The sequence below is a fragment of the Hyaena hyaena genome, unplaced genomic scaffold, assembly GCF_003009895.1.
Source record: "Hyaena hyaena isolate Hyena2069 unplaced genomic scaffold, ASM300989v1 scaffold_1212, whole genome shotgun sequence".
Lineage (NCBI taxonomy): Eukaryota > Metazoa > Chordata > Mammalia > Carnivora > Hyaenidae > Hyaena > Hyaena hyaena.
The window spans coordinates 269,185-288,341 of NW_024081849.1; the positions used below are offsets into that span (position 1 = coordinate 269,185).

Genomic DNA, 19,157 nt, shown 5'->3' on the forward strand with positions numbered 1-19,157 from the left:
AGTTCCCATTGTTATTTTATTTCACGTTGAATGATAACTTGTGTTTTGGAGCTCTTCATAATATGGAAGTGAATTGCCAACTTTTTTTCACAGCATTTTTCTAGAATTTATAACAATAATTAGACAAATGGCTATAATATTTAACAGTGATGTAGTCCTTCTGTTGATTTTCTTGGCCCCAAAAGTATAGAGCTTAAAATACTTAAAGAACTGTTCTTATACAGTTAATTAACTGGGGGAAGAATGGGGGAAAAAAAGTAAAAAAATATCTTCCTTTCTTTTCAAGCAAGTATATAGGAAGTTGTGCTGTTTACGCATAAACCTTCCTTACCACCACCAACAGAATCAGAAATAAGCAAGAATGGGCTTGCTTTGAGGTCAGCTGAGATTTCATATTAACAAGTGGTGCTTCAGAAAAAAAAAATTCCTTTTTCTTATCTTTAGTTTCTTTTTTTTTTTTTTTTAAATATTTTTATTTATTTCTAGGAGAGAGAGAGAGAGACAGCGTGAGCAGGGGAGGGTAAGAGAGAGAGAGGGAGACACAGACTCTGAAATAGGCTCCAGGCTCTGAGCTGGCAGTCAGCACAGAGCCCGACGCGGGGCTCGAACTCACGAACCGCGAGATCATGACCCAAGCGAAAGACGGACGCTTAACCAACTAAGCCACCCAGGCGCCCCTCTTATCTTTAGTTTCTAAGTAAAAAATCTTAGAACCACCTTCCAGGCTGTTACCTGATCTCAGACATTCTGGTAGCCAGCAAGTTCTTCCACTTAGGCTCAAATGGAAGGGTGGTTCTAAATGGTTTTGCAGAAGTCTGACTTACAGTTCTACAAATTGATCCCTTAAAGATTCCATCCCTCCTATCATGAACTATACTGATGTAATCCCTGGTCAGATTGATGGGAGCTCACATACATTGAATTCTTGTGTAACAGCATTGGGAGACATTTGTAAACTGTAAATGAAAGTATGCTGTCCAGTTGCCCTGCCTGGGACAAATTGACAGCTGACTTTATCATTACTCCGTTGTATCCATCTGTTTGTCATTTGGTTGGGTTGATCCAATTCATAAATAAAGAAAGAAGGCTCAAAGCTGAAGGTCAAATAATACATCTTTTTTTTTTTCCACTGTGACTACTTAGTGGTTTAGGACTTTCTTGTGCAATTCATTTTAGTGTAGAGCAAATCCTGCATAAAACCAGTCTGTAGAATTGACAGAGAATCAGAGGCTCTTCTGAGTGTGAGGTTTTCTCTTAACCCTGGATAACCTATGGGATCCTGTCTTTTTTCTCAGAGTAGGGTGCTTAACCTGAAGCCTATAGATCCCCAAGGGGTCCATGGATAGAATTCAAGGGGTCCCTGGTTTTGCTTGGGCAAAAATTACATTCTTAGTTTTATCAACTGAAATGTAATGTTTTCTTCAAATAGGAATGTAGTTAACAAACTACAGTGGCATTAGCAATTCCTGTGGCTTTGTCACTAATAGAATCACAGGTATGTTCTTTTATCCCTTTACAACTGTTGTACATATCTCAAAATACCCATAATGCTTATCACCACTTTAAAAAAATTGTAGTTATTTAATCCATCACTAGGAATCATTATTTAATGTGCTAGTAAAGAAGTACATATATTATCATAACCATAATTTTTTATTGTTTAGGTAATTGTTTTCAATATAACTGGTGTCTTCTGTGATCTTAAGGATTTTATTTGATGCATTTAAAAATATCCTGGAAAGGATTAATAGATCTTCCTCAGACTGTTGAAGTGGTACAGAGTTAAAGACTGTTGTCTCAGATCAGAGGTTGGCAAAGTATTTTTTTCACAGGGTCAGATAGGAAATATTTTGTGTTTTCCCACCTATACGGTCTCTGTCTCAACTACTCAATTCTGCCATTGTAGCAAGAAAGCAGTTGTGGACAATAACTAAACAAATAATCATAGTTGTGTCCCAATAAAACTTTATTTACAATAACTTGTAACAGCTTAAAATTTTCCAACCCCTGATTTAGAACACCGTCATGTTATTCTTAAGGTCAAATTTTGAAGATATTTCAATTCAGCTTAGCCAATCTTTATCAGACACCTACTATGTGCATATGTTAATCCAACCATGTATGTATTGAGTGTCTTCTATGTGCAAAGTGTGTAAAAGAGATTTAGGGGTCAAATAGCTACTGCCTCTGCTTGGACAATCCAGTGGGGAAGGCAGAGGAGAGCATAGTCCCAAATCGTGAGTGTTGCAGGCAGGAGTAGCGCCCAGGGGTCCAGAGGAATACCAGCTTGACATCTGACTCAGTTTTGAAGGAGGCTGGGAAGGCTTCTTACAGGAGCTAAGGACACATCTATGATAACCAGGCAAAGGGGAGTGAAGACACAGAATGAAAAAAGGCCAGAAGAAGCTGCTTGAGTGATGGTTTGGAGGCAAGGTGTTCCTGGAATTGCCTAGAAAATCTGAAGCTTTGTGAAGCAAGAGATAAGCCTAGATGGGTAAGAGCAAGAAAGGGTCAGAGAAAAATAGGCATAATAACAGAGCTCATGTTTGTCCTGAAGGGAATAGGGAGCTATGGAGAGTGTTAAGCAGGAAAGGGACACATAGTCTGTCCCTTCATATCTTTTGAAATATCATGAAGACATTCCAAGAGATGAATGAATAAGGCATGAATGAAGGTAAATGAACTTACAGCCTAATAAGAAAGATAGAAATATAAAACAACGTTAGAGGGTGGTATAATTGAAACAAAACAGACAAACGTGGGGGACAGGAAGGAAAAATAAATAAGATAAAAACAGAGAGAGAACCATACTGTAAGAGACTGTTAACAATAGGGAACAAACTGAATGTTGCTGGGGGGAAGGTGGGCAGAGAGGGATGAGCTAAATGTGTGATGGGCATGACAGAGGGCACTTGTTGGGATAAGCACTGGGTGTTATATATAAGCGATGAATCACCAAATTCTACTCCTGAAACCAATACTACACTATATGTTAACTAACTTGAATTTAAACAAAAACTTGGAAGGAAAAAAAAAAAAGAAATGGGTAAATTGTAATAAAATAATTTCAATGGTATGAATAATACTATCTTCTCTATTATTTAAAGAAAAACATTAATGGGGTTCCTAGGTGGCTCAGTAAGTTGAGTGTCCGAGTCTTGATTTTGGCTCAGATATGATCCCCAGGTCATTAAATTCAGCCCAGCATCAGGCTCTGAACTGAGCATGAAGCCTGCTTGGGATTCTTTCTCTCTTTCTCTCCCTCTGTCCCCCTCCCACTTGTGCACATGCACTCTCTCTCTCACAAATAAGTAGATCAATAAATCATTAAAATCATATAAGAAATGAAAAGAAAATAAGTTAGTCTAATTGATGTAATATTAGAATCAGATTTAAGGCATGGGAGAGTCCTGAGAGAGTTCTGTTGCTGAGATGAAGCTGAGAAGGAATAATATGAAGGAAAATATTTAGGAAGGGAGCCTCCAAGTAATCCAAGGTTCTCCCCAGAGCATTAAATTGTGGAATGATAGGTCTGATAGTGAGGGAAGGAGGCCACACATGCCTCTCGTTTACTATAATTAGGCTTTTGGTCCACTCCTTCTCAGACCAGTAGAGTGGCCTCTACTGTCAAGGCCATTCTGGATGTTCTGCCTAATCCCCTGGAGGACTGTTTCCTGCACCAACAAATTCCATTCTCAAAAGTGTTTCCCAAGCAGGATATAACCGTTCTTAACCCAGTTTCCTAGTTAAGGTCTGAAGCACACTTGAGCTTCACTCCTCAGCCCAGCTCCAATGTTCTAGAAGAGAAGTGGTTCTCTTTTTTTAAATTTAAATGTTTAATATTATTTAAATTTATTTATTTAAATTCAAGTTAGTTAACATACAGAGCAGTATTGGTTTCAGGAGATGAACCTAGTGATTCATCGCTTACATATAACACCCAGTGCTCATCCCAGCAAGTGCCCTCCTTAATGCCCACCACCCAGTTAGCCCATCTCTGCCCCCCCCACCTGCCCTCCAGCAACCCTCAGTTTGTTCTCTTTATTTATGAGTCTCTTACGGTCTGTCTCCCTCTCTATTTTATCTTATCTTTGCCTCCCTTTACCTAGGTTCATCTGTCATATTTCTTAAATTCCATACATCAGTGAAATAATATGATATTTGTGTTTTTCTGACTGACTTACTTCGCTTAGCATAATACACTCTAGTTCATCCACGTTTTTACAAATGGTAAGATTCCATTCTTGTTCATCGCCAAGTAATATTCCATCATGCATATATACCACTTCTTTATCCATTCACCAATTGAGAAAGGGTCCTCAAACTGTGAGTAGCTACTCATTAGAAGGTAGTGGGAGCCGTTGAGGCATCCTGTACAAAAGTTTTTCAAAAATGAAATAGAACAGAAAAGAGAATAGCAGAGGGTATCACACATAGTAAAACTAGGAAGTATTTTATGAAATGTTTGCTTCAGTTGTGTGTGTGTGCATATGTGTGGTGTTTAGTGGGTCACATTGTCCAATGTAGGTCTTACTGAGGGTCATTCAAAGACTTTGTAGAGCACGACATATCTAGAGCATATTTGGAGTTTAACAGGCTTTGTTTGCCACCTTTGGGACATTTGAACTATAAGCCATCGGTTTCTTTCCAAGCAGATTGACAAAATCTGCTTTCTTTATTCATGGAATTTTAGAGTTGAAAGCCATCCAAAGTATTTTAGGAAAAAATAAAAAAGAACTTCTTGTCCAGTGTTTTTCAAATTATGGGTCACCACACTTCAGTGGGTGGTAAGATTGATTTAGTGGATTCTTATCAGTGTTAAAAAAAAGAAGTAGAAGAAAAGAAAGGAAAGGAAAATAAGAAACAGAAAAGAAAATAGCAAAGTGAACAGAGTGAGGATAAATATTTTCCTTGAAGCTTCTCTTCAGTTTTGTATGCACATGCCTGCATACATATAGGTATAAGCATACTGCATTACTATGCATAAATATATTTGTTACTGTGACCCTAGGTCAGAGTTATCAAACAAAGTCCAGCTTCCTGTCCTGTTGAGAAAGGCACTTGTTATATCCCTGATTGATGGCCATCCAACTTCTGCTTCAACATAGCCATTGATGCAGAGTTCAATCCTTCTGAGGCATCTGGCTTCATTGTCCACCATTCCTAACTACCATTAGGGTTTTCCTTGTAACGTACTGCCATTGGCTTCCCCGTCAGGAACCACTGGGTCTCCCAGTCCAATATGGACAACATGGAGGCATTTTTGCCATCTTCCTTTGACACAAAGCCTGTCTCTCACCAAGAGACACTGTCCTATGCTTACTATTTCAAGCCAAGCAATACTAGCCCTTTGAACTATGCCTCAGGAGGAGATGAGTCCAGAGTACCTCCTGCTTAATGATCAGCCTAGAAAACCACATCTCCCCAGGATACAGCCACTGAGCTGTTCAACACCAGGTTGTCCAGAGAATTCATATTGAGTTTGTGACCAATTTTTAAAGCCCAGTTTTATGTCCCCTGCCTTCCCCATATATTTTTGCCATACTAGATTTTCTCTGTCTTTATATCTGTGCCACCGGCTTAAAAAATTTTAAAAAAAAGACAAGATTTTACATTTATCATTTGAGTTGGCTTTGCCTTTATGTTTCTGTATACGGGGATCATTTTGATATTTTATTCTGTCATGCATCTTATTTTGTAAGGCCACTTCCTAAGCAACTATTTGCATTTCCTAAAAGTCTTCTGTTTATTCTAGATTTTCTTCTCACTTTTGTTGAGTTCTGATTGACAAAACTTGTATATATTTAGCTTGTACAGTGTGATTTTGAGAAAGTGTACAATGTGATGATTTAATATGTAGACACATTTGTGTAATTGCCACATTCAGGTTAATTAACACATCTGTTACTTCATATAGTTACCTGTGTGTGTGTGTGGTGACAACAGTTAAGATCTACTCTCTTGGCAAATTGCAAGAATACAATACAGTATGATTGACTATAATCACCACACTGTATATTAGATTTCCAGAACCTATTCATCTTAAAGCTGACCGTTTGTACTCTTTGACCAACCTCTTATATTTCCCACACCTTCAGCCCCTAGCAACCAACATTCACCTCTCTGGTTCTTTGAGTTTTTAGATCCCATATATAAAAATGAGATCATATCATATTTGTCTTTCTCTCTCTGCCTGGTTTCACTTAACATAATGTCCTCATTTCATCTGTGCTCCTGCAAATGGCAGAATTTTCTTCTTTCTCATGGCTGAATAATATTTCATTATATATAACTAAATACACACACATACACATACACCGCATCAAAGGCGATAATGTTTTAGTGGTTCAGCTTTATCAAGTTTTTCAAAAACATTAAAAAATAGTTGTCGCTCTATTTTTTTACTCATATTCCACAAATTTATATATTACATTAAATAACATAATAAAAATAACAAACACAAAAGTCATAAGTAGGTTTCAGAGTAAACACAACTGACTCTTGACAAGCCAATAGCTGACTTAGTGGAAACAAATGAAGATCACAGGTTAATTGGACAAGTTGTTTAAGTAGTGGTTGATAAGAAAAGCTTAGACAATGTATGATATGCACAGAGGTATCATATATTCATTTACTTATTTATGGCTAATGTTTTTATATGTTGTACCCCTTTTTTATATAGATTAATTGATCATTACTGGGACCCATATTATTTACTGTCTTTAGATATTCCACATTATATTTTACATGTAACTGGTGCTTAATATGGCAATATGGCCAGATCATACAGACAGCTGATGTTGCTCTTGTATCTCCTCCATCCAAAGATGCTCTATTTTTTTTCAGTTATCAAAACCCAAATACATTTGCAATCTAACTTAAGTTCTTTCTGGTCTCATATACCTTCCATTTCACAGTGACCAACCCATTCAAATACAGCAAAACCTTGAACAACCTAGGTTCGAACTGCGTAAATCCACTTATACATGGATTGTTTTTTGATAAATATTTTAGAGTCCTGTAAATGTATTTTCCTTATGATTTTCTTAATAACATTATCTATACTCTAACTTGCTTTATTGTAAAAATACAGTATATAATATAGGTAACATACAAAATTTGTGTTGATTGACTTTATACTATCAGTCAGTTCAACAGTAGGCTGATAAATTTTAGGGAGTCAAGAGTTATACATGGCTTTTTAGTTACACAAGAGCATCAGTACCCCTCACTCCTGTGTTATTCAAAGATAAGCTGTATAACACTTGAAATATGCTATTTTGTACTGGCTTCCTAGTGATCCTTAGATAATATTAGCTCCCCATTAGATTATAAACTCCCTAAGAATGAAATTGTGTCTACAGTTCCTTGGAACCTCCTAGAATATAGCTTCTGTGATGGATGCCCTGTTGATAATCAACCACATGCCAATAGAGTAGCCCAAGGCAGCCACCTGTGGGGTTGATGGTACCAAGAAAAATGATTGTCCACATAAGACTGATGCCGGCAATAGGCAACGTAGTCAAAATGCCACAAGAAAGGGAATAAGAAAAATATACCACCCAGTGGTTCTATGACTTTAGATAAATTACATTTTTTCAGTGTTCCCATGGGTAGGTTGAGAGACTGGACTAGATCAGTGACTCTTCAAGTTTTGCATGTAATTTCTGAGAGCCTGTAGGCATCTGGACTGGTTGATCTGAAAGATATCTGATAACCAGGCTGGCTTCTAACATTGCCAGTGGTACTGTTTCTTCCCACCAAAATGAACCAGTGAGTCTCAATCACTTGAATAAGCTAATTGGGTTTTGAGTAGCCACTGCTAACTTCATTGTATCTGCCCATCAGAACCTCCTCGCTCCCAACCCACACCGCCCAAACACCTTACAAAAGCAGTTAATCTCCTGAAATGCCAAATTCCCAGCCCAACGCTATCCCACTATTTGGAAAAGTGCTGAAAATGTCCACCCCACTGGTGGCTGCCCATATGAATCTGGGATGGCAGCATATTCCTAGCTTACTTCTCGCCTCATGTCTTTTTGCTGATGAGGAAATTGGCAGGCTAGTGTTGCTATGGGGATTTGACTGGCAACTTTGTAGTCAGAATAGAATAATTTTCTTCAGTGGAGAAAGATAAAGCTATTGTTTGAGGATGATCTAAGACAATACTTTTGCCCGGTTATCTCTCTCTCAGCCTCACCTTTGCACTTTTGTACCTCAAGAGACTCTAAACACATTTAAATGCAAAGCCCATGACAAGATCAGAGGCAAAATGTTAAAGGTTTTGAACTGGTATTCAGTCCACATGAGCTTTGCTCTCTCACGTGATATCATGAAATTTAATGTTAATGATTTCAGTTTCTTACTCGCTTAAAATCCAGCCTTCTTTCCTGCATTAAATGAACAAATACAATATAATCTCCTTTTTGTGTGTGGGGGAAGGGGGCTGTATTTCCACTTGAAGATTGTTGTGGATATTTGCAGGCATTCCTGGATAAACAGTGGCATGTTCTGAGAGCAATTACATGGCATTTCCTCTATAAATGCCACAGGAAAAGCTTAGCAAAGGAGAACAAGAGAGTTTTATCTAAAGATCATATCTTTTCTGTCAACTTTTAGGTACTGCCGGTGGCTTTCCTCTGTGATGTGATTTTTGTTCTATTTTAAATTTGCAAATGTGTTTCTGTCCACTCACTGAGATTTTCTTTGATGACAAAGTTAGCTTACACAAGAAGTCCATCTTTAGGGAAAGGATATCAAGAAAGAGACATGACAAAGACCAAATATTGTATGACTTCACTCGTATGAGGACTTCAAGATACAAAACAGATGAACATAGGGGAAGGGAAGCAAAAATAATATAAAAACAGAGAGGGGGCAAAACATAAGAGACTTTTAACATGAAGAACAAACAGGCTTGCTGGAAGGGCTATGGGAGGGGGGATGGGCTAAATGGGTGAGGGGCATTAAAGAATCTACTGAAATAATTGTTGCACCATAGGCTATCTAACTTGGATGTAAATTTTAAAAATATATAAATTATTTTTTAAAAAAAGAAAGAGACATGAGCCCTGCTTCTTCCAGTGAGCATGTCCTGTGACCACTGCTTCTCTGAACAGATGAATTCTTATAAGACACGTGCCCCACAGACTACTTGCTTGAGGAAGCATCTTCTACTGGGCTTAAAGGCTCTGTTTGGTTTTTAATTCCTGCCAATGAAAAACTAAGCAAGCACACATTCAAGACATCCATGTATCATCTGGGCATCTCCTTTCTGCAAAATAAGTCTCTATTTCCTTCCCTGATAAGTTCTTAAAAAATAAACCTCAATCTTTTTGGCTTTCTGCTATCCTCTAAATATCTGGGAGCAGAGATATTTAACAATCCAACGACTGAGAAGTGGTCAGGAAGCAAGGTAAAGGATGGAGAGCAGCCTCTCAGCCACGATCACCCCAAGTTTGTATCCAGTATCAAAGATCTTCTCAATCCAACCCTTCCTCATCAACCCAACTTGGCCTCACCATTTATCAGCTGTGTGAACTTGGGCAGGTTACTCAATCATTTAATGCCTCAATTTCCTCTATCAATATGAGGGGAATAGGGTGTTTAATATTAATATCTCCTGCATAGATACTACGAACAGTGCTTGGTACGTCACAAGCACTTGATAGACAGTAACTATTGTAATTAGCTGATAACACAAAGCATCCAACTAATTAGCCTTCACACCATCCCTGGCCATGCACCACCATTCCCCAGTTTCATCTTGTAGTTCATACTACTTGGGATGCTCTCCTTTCTCCCTCCAGCTGGGAAGCCAGACAGAGCAGCGTTGTCCAGTAGAAATATGATGCAAGCCCTGGGTGAAAATTGAATTTTCTTAAAAAATCTTTTTAGTGTTTATTTAATTTTGAGAGAGAGATAGAGTGCAAGTGGGGAAGGGGCAGAGAGAGAGGGAGGCACAGAAGCCGAAGCAGGCTCCAGGCTCTGAGCTGTCAGCACAGAACCCAAGTTGGGGCTCAAGCTCATGACCTGCGAGATGCCAGCACTATGCTGAGGATATATCTCTCATTTAATTTTTATGAAAGTCCTCTTAGATAAGCACTTTTATTACCCCCATTTTACAGATGAGAAAATAGAGACCTAGAGAAGTTAAACAGCAGCTAGTAAGTAGTAGAGCAGGATTTGAGCGGCTCTGAACAACCCCAGAGTTTGGACCCTTACCCTCTGCATATTGCCTCCCAGGTGGGGGCTCTAAGTAAGGGCCTGCCTTCTCTATAGGATTCTTAGAAGAACGTGAGAGAAGTCAGCGAGTTGGCACAATTGTACAATTTTGTTAAGAGCAAGAATGACTGCGAACAGAATCTTCGTGGGTTTTCCCAAGGCAGTTCATACAATTAGTCACCCTATAAAACTTACATTTGTTTACTTTGTGAGCAGATTGTGAGTAGATGGAATCTGCCCTGCTGATCTCTGGGAATGGGGGCTGTTTGGGGAAGGCTTGTTTGGGAAACATCTGGAAGGCAAAGTCCTTGAAAATGAGCTCCTATGTGGGGATCTTTTCACCATAGTCAAGCCCATGCCGAGGAAAAGCAGATGATCTTTAAACAGTGTTTAAAACTGGCCCTAAAAATGATCTACTTGCTTTTATTGGCAGGGACTTAAAAATTATGAGCTATGATTTAAAATCAAGATGACTTTTAGATAGGAACTGTTAACTCATTTTTATAAGTATTGCTTCTAGAGTCCGAATGCTCGGAGTTTACATAGCCAGCAAGCTTCCCTTCTCTTTGCTCTTTCTGAATTACTGCTTCTTACTTTGTTTTGTTTTTTAATCAATAAAGACCAGATTTTGACAAGAGTTGGACCTTAATCCAAGAGCGGATCCAGATGGACTCCATGGTTATCAAGGGCCTTGATCCAGATACCAACTATCAGTTTGCCGTGAAGGCCATGAATCCCCACGGCCCCAGCCCCCGCAGCCGGCCCAGCGACACCATCAGGACATTCCGTGAGTACCACTGTCTGTCTGGAGGACAGACGTCTCTGCACTGCTGAGGTAGCCTTGCGAGGACCCGCCTGACTGGGGTTTCTTAGTGCCCTGCAGGAGGACAGCCTGGAATGAGGTTATCCCCAGCTTTTCCTGCTGTGTTTGTCCAGCACTTTTTAAGTTCGAGGCTCTCAACAGGGACAACAGGCTGTTTCTATGTACACGAGGTCAGCGGAAAGTTTAATTTTGCATATGATCCTTGGGGAGTTTGAGGTCAGTTTTCTTTCACAATCACAGAACAAATCACATACCAAGATGATGTGCAGCCTTCCCCCATCTCCGCCCTTTTCATCTTTTGAGAAAATGGGTTCATCTTAGGGTCATAGGCGAAAAGATAATGCTCAGACTCTTCAGGATTTGTGTTCACCTGCATAACCGAGGACACTCAAGTAAAATCAGTCCCTCTGAATGATGGTCAGGGAGAATCAAAGTCGCTGGTGTGTTGACATGTAGCTGTGGGTCTAGCCGGCTGATGGCGTAAGATCCTGTTTGTCATAGTGCCTCCCCGGGGGACTGGGGGAAGCTTGGGTCACTGTCTATCAGATCACCTGGGGACTTTGTGAAAAGTCAGATTCTGATTGTGGTCCAGGGTTTAAGAAATGCCCACATGACTCAAGCAAGAGCCACACTGATTACTTATACCACTTGCCAATGCTGGCTTAGGAATCTTAGTGTTTGGAACTAAGGCACCATCAGTATTTCCTACCTTCGATGATTCTTGAAATAACAACAATTATTCACCTATCACTCACCTTTGATTGGACCCTATGTCCTTTTCCAATATAAAACCCTAACACCAAGCAACAGTGAGACTCCTTCTCCTTTCTAAGTCTCCTACATCAATTACAAACCTATTCTGGAGTCAGACTGTCACATATGATTCCTGGCTCTGCTACCTATTAGCATGAATTAGGCAAGTTATTTAACCTCCCTGTGACTCAGTTTCTGCATCTTTAAAAGAGGATAATAAAATTATCTCTGAGAATGACAAACAAAAGCGTTTTATGTAAACTTAGAATACTGTGTAGTGAGGAGATCTCAGAGCTGAAATGTTGGTACTTTTTGTTTGAAAACTCTGTAATCTTTTCAGTTTTGACAATAAATTCCTTCAGGTTTGTGTCTAAAGATCCATGCTACCCCTGGATCCTCTTTACCCAGGAGACAAGCCTCAGAAAAGAAGAGCCTACCTAACACCCTCAGTTGCATTTCTATTGGCCAACACAGAGCCCTAATAATATCGGTTAGTCGATCTGAATAAACCCCTCCCCTGTCCTCACACGACACCCACATGGCTGACTCCCAAGGCCATGGCTGTTTCCAGAAATACAGATTCACCACATTCCACATCTGCTAGGATTCTGCCTTATCTAAAAGCAACCCTTACCCTAACCTTGAATTTCAGGGCTCCTTCCTTCAAATTGAATTGTTGGGGGCTATGGGACTGTGGTGAGGCCATCCCACACACATATGTTGCACACAACCCCTACATACCCACACACTCAAATACACACACATACACACCCATACACACATAAACACACACGTATACATACACATACCCAGACCTACACGCACACACACACACACATACACATATACATACTCAGACCTACGCATACTTATACACACACACTGGTACACACATGTATGCGCGCGCGCACACACACACACACACACACACAGAATAACTATGATTGCCCAACAATTGTTTCATTGTTTTTCTTTAGGATTTAGAAGCTAACACTCCCCAGTCATATGACAAGGAATGAAACTCTTTCTTTCTAGAAGAAATGTTAACGATTCTATTTCAAATTGATGAAGGGTCTCCTGCCACTCTTGCTGCACGAAGTCCAGACTATAATCTTTGGTTCACCTTTGTGGTGCATGGCCAAAATTGGGGCAGTTGTGACTGGGGCAGGCCCTGGGATCTGGCTATTGTGAAACACGCAGTTCATCTTTTTGTTTTATATATAGACTGAGGCAGGTGCACTGTGTGGTTGTACCCCGCCCCCATTCGCTTCCTCAACGCCCAACTCCTGTTTTGTGAGCTACCCATGCTCACTTCTTTCCCTCCATGCCTGCTAGTCTCCTTCTCCACAGAGACCAGGAAATAAAGGCCAAGACGTAACAACTTGTGCTGGCCCTGGCCGTGGGAATTGCCAGAGGGGACAAAAGTTGAGGCATCTTGTAAACTTTTGGTTTTTTTAAGCTGCAATACTGGTCCAGCCTTGCAGTTTCTGATAATTATTTTCCCATTTGTGAATTAAGTCAATTCACAAATTCACATGCTAAGGCATGTGAAATTGCCTCACAGACATGGGACGTTTCGTTACACTTGGTCTCCAATGTGAAATGAGACTGCATCATGGTAAATTAGCTGTGTGTAGGGGAAAAGGCTGATTCAATGAAAACTCTCAATTATGAAATATTCTTAATAAAATGTAACTGTTTCTCACATATGTATAGTTATTCCATTCAGGAAAATAGAAATAGAAATGATGAGATGGTTGGTTTCATGAATACATAAGAATGTGCTATGATTGGTATTTCAGTTAAGGTTTTTTTCCTCATGATTGCTTCAAATATTTTAGGGAACCCTGTATTCTGCCATATTCACACTTCTTATGTTGCTATTAGTTTAGATTATTAGTTTCCTAAGCCCATTTTTCCATATATCAAATTACCTAATTACCAAGTAGCATTTATCTGAATTAAAATAAATTCTCAATCTCAGAGCTACCACGGCGAAAACCACCTATACGCCAGGCACTGTGTGGCTGCACTGAGCATACTACCCAGGAAACCCCACGTCACTTCTCACAGAAACTCTGGGTTGGAGGAACGGTATCCCTTTGAATAGATTTTTAACAATTGAGTCTTTGAAAGGTTACATATTTTGCCAAGAATACTAATTGTAAAGGCAGGATTTGAACTCAAGCTTAGCTGACTGCGAAGTTACCTCCCTGAGCAAGATTCAAAAGGAAGGAGGTTCTTATTCTTTGAATGCCAAGTAGCATGAGAACGACACGGTCAGTGGTTAAATAAAATACCGGGAATAGTCCTTCTAGAATCTTTGGACTAAGAAAACTTGCCAGCACAGAACGAACCTATAGAATTTTTTTTTTTTAATTTTAAAACTTGTGAGGTCTATTGTACATACAAAAACGGGAATAAAACATTCATTCAGGCCTGAAATTCAGCTGGGCCTCTTCAGCATTTACAGCCCACGGCCCTTCTCATTGGTTGGACCCCAGCCAAGCCAGTTGTTACATATTTTGAAGGCTGCCCTGAGGGGGTTTGTGCAACCAGTATTTGTGCCTGTTGGGCGTTCCCCAGTCCTCCTCGCTCCTCCTCTTCTTCCTCACCTCGAGGTCCATCCCATGTGGATATTCTCCTGGTGTCTTACCTTCTTTGCTTCCTAAATGGTGAGCCACAGAACAGAGTGCTTACGTTGACTACTGAATTACAGAGTGCCCAGTGGGAATCCTTAGATCTCACCCTGGACACCACCACAGGCTGGGCCCCTCTGCTGCTGAATTTAGGCCTATACCCTCCTCCTTCCATAAGGACAGCTAGCACCACAGCTGTACTAACAACACATTGACTTCCTCTGAACCTATTAATGCCAGACCCTATTAGCAGCTTAACTGCTTCATGGGACAATGGGTAGATCTCAGGTGCCAGTGTGTGTCCTTAATGAATGCCAGGGCCCCGTATTTCCCTGACTTCCATCCGAGTGAGGAAGAGCAAGGGTTTGATGGCATCCCTAGAGTGTTGCCAGGTATGCCCCACTTCCACATCTTGCCTCAGCTCCAAGTTACAAGTAACACGGGAAGAAGATATTAAAGCGTTTCAGCATCCAGGTCCTCTAATGAAAAACCATCATTTTGGCAACCCTGAATAACAAGGATACTACCCTGTATTTATCTCCATCCTCTCACTGATGACTTTCCATACATATCAGGGCCTATACTGTTCCCCTGAGGAAATACAAAGACAAAGGTCACAGTCTGCCACTCCCTAAAATTTTTTTTTTCTTCAGGAAATACCAACAGCATTATAATTTGTCTGTTGTTCCATGGCATTCTTTTTTTCCTGTGATTGGTCTCATAAATTAGCCAGTCAGAACAGGGGACTCTTTGGAACCTCAAAGACACAGGTACACGTGTGCAGCTCTGTGGGATATGCATTCACCCCATCTGTTGGTCACTTATTTGCTGGGATCCAAGCTTCGCTTGGCTGAGGAGAGAAGGAGTACAAGAGGGCATGAGCTAGAAATAACAGACATGGTAGAAGGAAAAAACCATTTTTTTCTTTTTTTTCCCCCAAAGACAAATGAAATAAAATGAAAACTCACATGTTTGACCACTCTAGGGCTATATAAATTTCCCTGGGAATGGAACTTGGTCTTAACACCCTGAACCATTTGATTTCTCATGGTCTTTCTTCACTATTTAGAGAAAGAACCAATAATAAACTCTTCACTGAAGTAGACTGGGTGTCGTCAGGGAAGTCCCAATGGAAGGCGCCATTTTGTTCCTCACCAAAGTCATTTCACTCTTTCCTGCCTCAGGGCTTTTGCACCCACTGTTTGCTCTGCCTGGAAGTCTCTTTTCCAGATCTTTTCATGACCACCGCTGGCACTCCCATAGCTCAGTTGTCACTTCCTCAGACAGGCTTCACTAACCTTCATACTTACCTACCCCAGCCCCATTTCTTCTTTAGTTTCTCCAGAGCACATTCACTGCCTGAAACTTTTATTATCTATATCCCTCCTCCAGGATAAGCTTCCTTGCCCAATGTTGTGTTCCCAACACCTTGCACAAAGTCAGTGCTCAATAAATATTTATTGAGTACATGAATGACTGAATGTGACTTAGACAAGAGCCTGGGGGATGACATCAGTCCATGTGGTTCACAGGGAAAGTCCAACTCCAGAACTGCAATGTGTCACAAAAAAAGAAAAGTAAAGAGGGAGGGAGGAAGTAGGAAGGAAGAAAGAATGCAAAACTTGGGGGTTTAAGTTTAAGTTCAAGGCAATAAGGATGGAGAAGAGGCCTTTGAGAGAGATTCTGTTGATACAAAGAGCACAGTTTGCTAAGAAGGAGGTGAGGAAAGGAGAGATATTTTTTCTTTCTTTTTTTTTTTTTTTGATGTTTATTTACTTTTTTGAAAAAGAGAGAGAGAGAGACCATGAGCAGGGGAGGAGCAGAGAGAAAGGGAGACACAGAACCCAAAGCAGGCTCCAGGCTCTGAGCTGTCAGCACAGAGTCCAACATGGGGCTCAAACTCATGAGATCATTAGCTGAAGTCAGCCATTTAACTGACTGAGCCATCCACACACCCCAGGGAGAGACATTTTCTAACCAAGCCTGTGTTCACTCCTATGTTCTTTCTTGACCATTAGAATAAGCTTTAACATTTGTATGCTAAATTCGAGTACATTTTTCCTTTGCTTCTAGTAAGTCTAATTATAGTCTTAGCTCTTCAGAGATTACATAGGAAGATGTGAGATGTTCAGTCTGGCTTTGGTTTTCACTAGACTCTCCCCACCCCACCCAGTCCATTTTCTTTACCAGTTAGGAAAACACTCTCTTATACTGAGCTGAGACAACATACCCTGGCCCAAATCAATCAAATTTCTGTAGTAGATCTGATTTCATGATGTTCCCTATACCCACCCACCGCCCCACTCCCACCTTTCTGCCCTCTACCTTCCTGCTTACTCAGGCATTGCACCTCTGTTGGTTGTGTATCTGTTTATACCTTTATCATGTGAATGTCCATGACTGAATCTGATTTTGCTCATTTTGGGCCAGTGTCTTTTTTTTTAATGTTTATTTTTGGGAGAGAGATGGACAGAGTGCAAGCAGAGGAGGGGCAGAGATAGAGGGAGACATAAAATCTGAAAGAGGATCCAGGCTCTGAGCTGTCAGCACAGAGCCAGATGTGGGACTCAAAATCATGGGCTGCGAGATCATGACCTGAGCTGAAGGCAGTTGCTTAACAGACTGAGCCACCCAAGTGCCCCGGCCCTTGTCTTTAATTGCCTGATGGTCTCCCCAGAGACCTGCTTAGCATGCTAGAATTCCTTGGTACATGTTGTCACATACCTGGGCACAAAATAGACTTCCTTTATCCCCAGTCACTAGCAAGGGCTCCTGTTTGGTAGTAATGCCTTGAATTAGGAAAGCAAACGGGATGAAAGTTAGTGGTCTGTACTAGGGATGGGTAAGAAACAGGCAGGGACTGGAAGCAGTTTCTCCCCAAATCTCCATGACTTATATGTACATCTCCCTGCCTATTTTGGTCAGTTCCTATGAAAAGTCCTCACTAACCCTTGGAAGTTCCTCACTTCCTCCAAATACTGTACCTTTAGATGGAGCAAAATCTGTCAGGCATGCCTGGGTCAGAATACCAGAGAACCGTTCTTTTATTACCTTGCTATGAGAACTCTGGAAAGTCACTTAATCTCTCTGGGCCTCAGTGTCCTCATCTCTAAAATGGGTATAATAATGTCTGAGGTAGGTAATATTTTTTATTTCTCAAGATTATTTTGAGGAACCATATGTAAAACAGAGATTATGACACCTACCCCCTTCTCAAGACAAGGGGGCTGTTGGTATGCGTTTCCTCCATGCATAATTCCTGAAGGATGGTGTAACTGACCAGGTGATCGCTGACCTATATATTGATTTTCCTTTATGACTTCATGCCCTGAGTTCTGCTCCTGGGACTTGAGGGCATTAGAATGTCAGAATTCAGAAACAAAGGGTCAGGAACAAAACCGTCTTGACCAAAGTAGAAGAATAAAAGAGACTAAAAGAGTTAGTTCAAGTAGAATCATTAAGATGGGTTGGGTTGGTTGATTGGTTTTAAAAGACTGCAGATTTAAAAGACATCCAATAATTAAAACTATAAGGGACAATGAATATTGGTAACAAAATTTCATCATCTCTCTCACCACTCAAGCACATCCTGAATTCAGACAAAAAGAAAGAGCTTGCGATTATAATACTGGACCTCTAATTTTTGTTTGCTTGTTTTTAACCTCCCTGAAGTTAACAAATTATTTAGACAGAGATCAGCATATTTTTACGTAAAGGGCAAGGCAGTAAATATTTTAGGATTTTGGGGTTCACTTCTGCTTTTGTAGCATGAAAGCATCCATAGACAATAAAGAATGTGTGTGATTGTGTTCCAGTAAAACTTTAACAATGGGGGTGCCTGGGTGGCTCAGTTGGTTAAACATCTGACTTCATCTCAGGTCATGATCTCATGGTTTGTGGGTTAGAGCCCCATGACAGGCTCTGTGCTAACAGCTCAGAGCCTGGAGCCTTCTTTGGATTCTGTGTCTCCCTCTCTCCCTGCCCCTACCCTACTCATATTCTGTCTCTGCCTCTCTGTCTCTCTCTCTGTCTCAAATATGAATAAACATTAAAAAAAATTATTAACGGACATGGGAAATTGAATTTCGTATCATTTTCATGTGTTACAAAATATTTTTTAAGCTTTTTTTTCAACCCTTTAAAAAAGTAAAAAACATTTAACTTGTGTACTATTAAAAAGGATTAAGGAAGATAATTCTCAAGCATCCAGAGAACTGCAGAATGGGGCAGGAGGCAGGAAGCTTTTGCAGGATAAAGAATGAGGAGAAGAAAGAAAAACAGAGAATGAATAAGGAGGAAGGAGAAAAGTATAGAGTGCAGAATTGGATTGGCATTTGGGATTGGCTGACTGGATATACTGCAATTCTGGTTAAGAGGAACATTTATAAGGACATGAAAGATACCTGGGTTTCTGTTTACTGAGGTGGCCCCCTGGTAGAACTGGCTCCATCCTGAGCTTAGACCTTGATTTCCTCAGTATAAAAGCAGGCAGCTCAGGGCACCTAGGTGGTTCAGTCAGTGATGCGTTCAGCTTCGGCTCAGGTCATGGTCAAGCAAGTGCGTTCAAGCCCCACGTCACGCTCTGTGCTGACAGCTCAGAGTCTGGAGCCTGCTTTGGATTCTCTCTCTCTGCACCTCCCTCCCCTGCTCACTCTCTGTCTCTGTTTCTCAAAAATAAATAAACATTAAAAAAAATTAAAAAATAAAAACAGGCAGCT

The 19,157-nt window shown here is 40.4% G+C and overlaps 1 protein-coding gene across 3 annotated transcripts in view; it reads left to right on the forward strand.

Moving 5' to 3' along the window:
• The window catches only part of EGFLAM (EGF like, fibronectin type III and laminin G domains), a 185,305-nt gene that overhangs the window by 88,515 nt on the left and 77,633 nt on the right, over positions 1-19,157 (forward strand). For all 3 annotated transcript variants that reach the window (XM_039222918.1, XM_039222917.1, XM_039222919.1), the window contains one exon: positions 10,845-11,011. In XM_039222918.1, the coding sequence (XP_039078849.1) occupies positions 10,845-11,011 (167 nt within the window). The remainder of the gene's footprint in view (positions 1-10,844; positions 11,012-19,157) is intronic.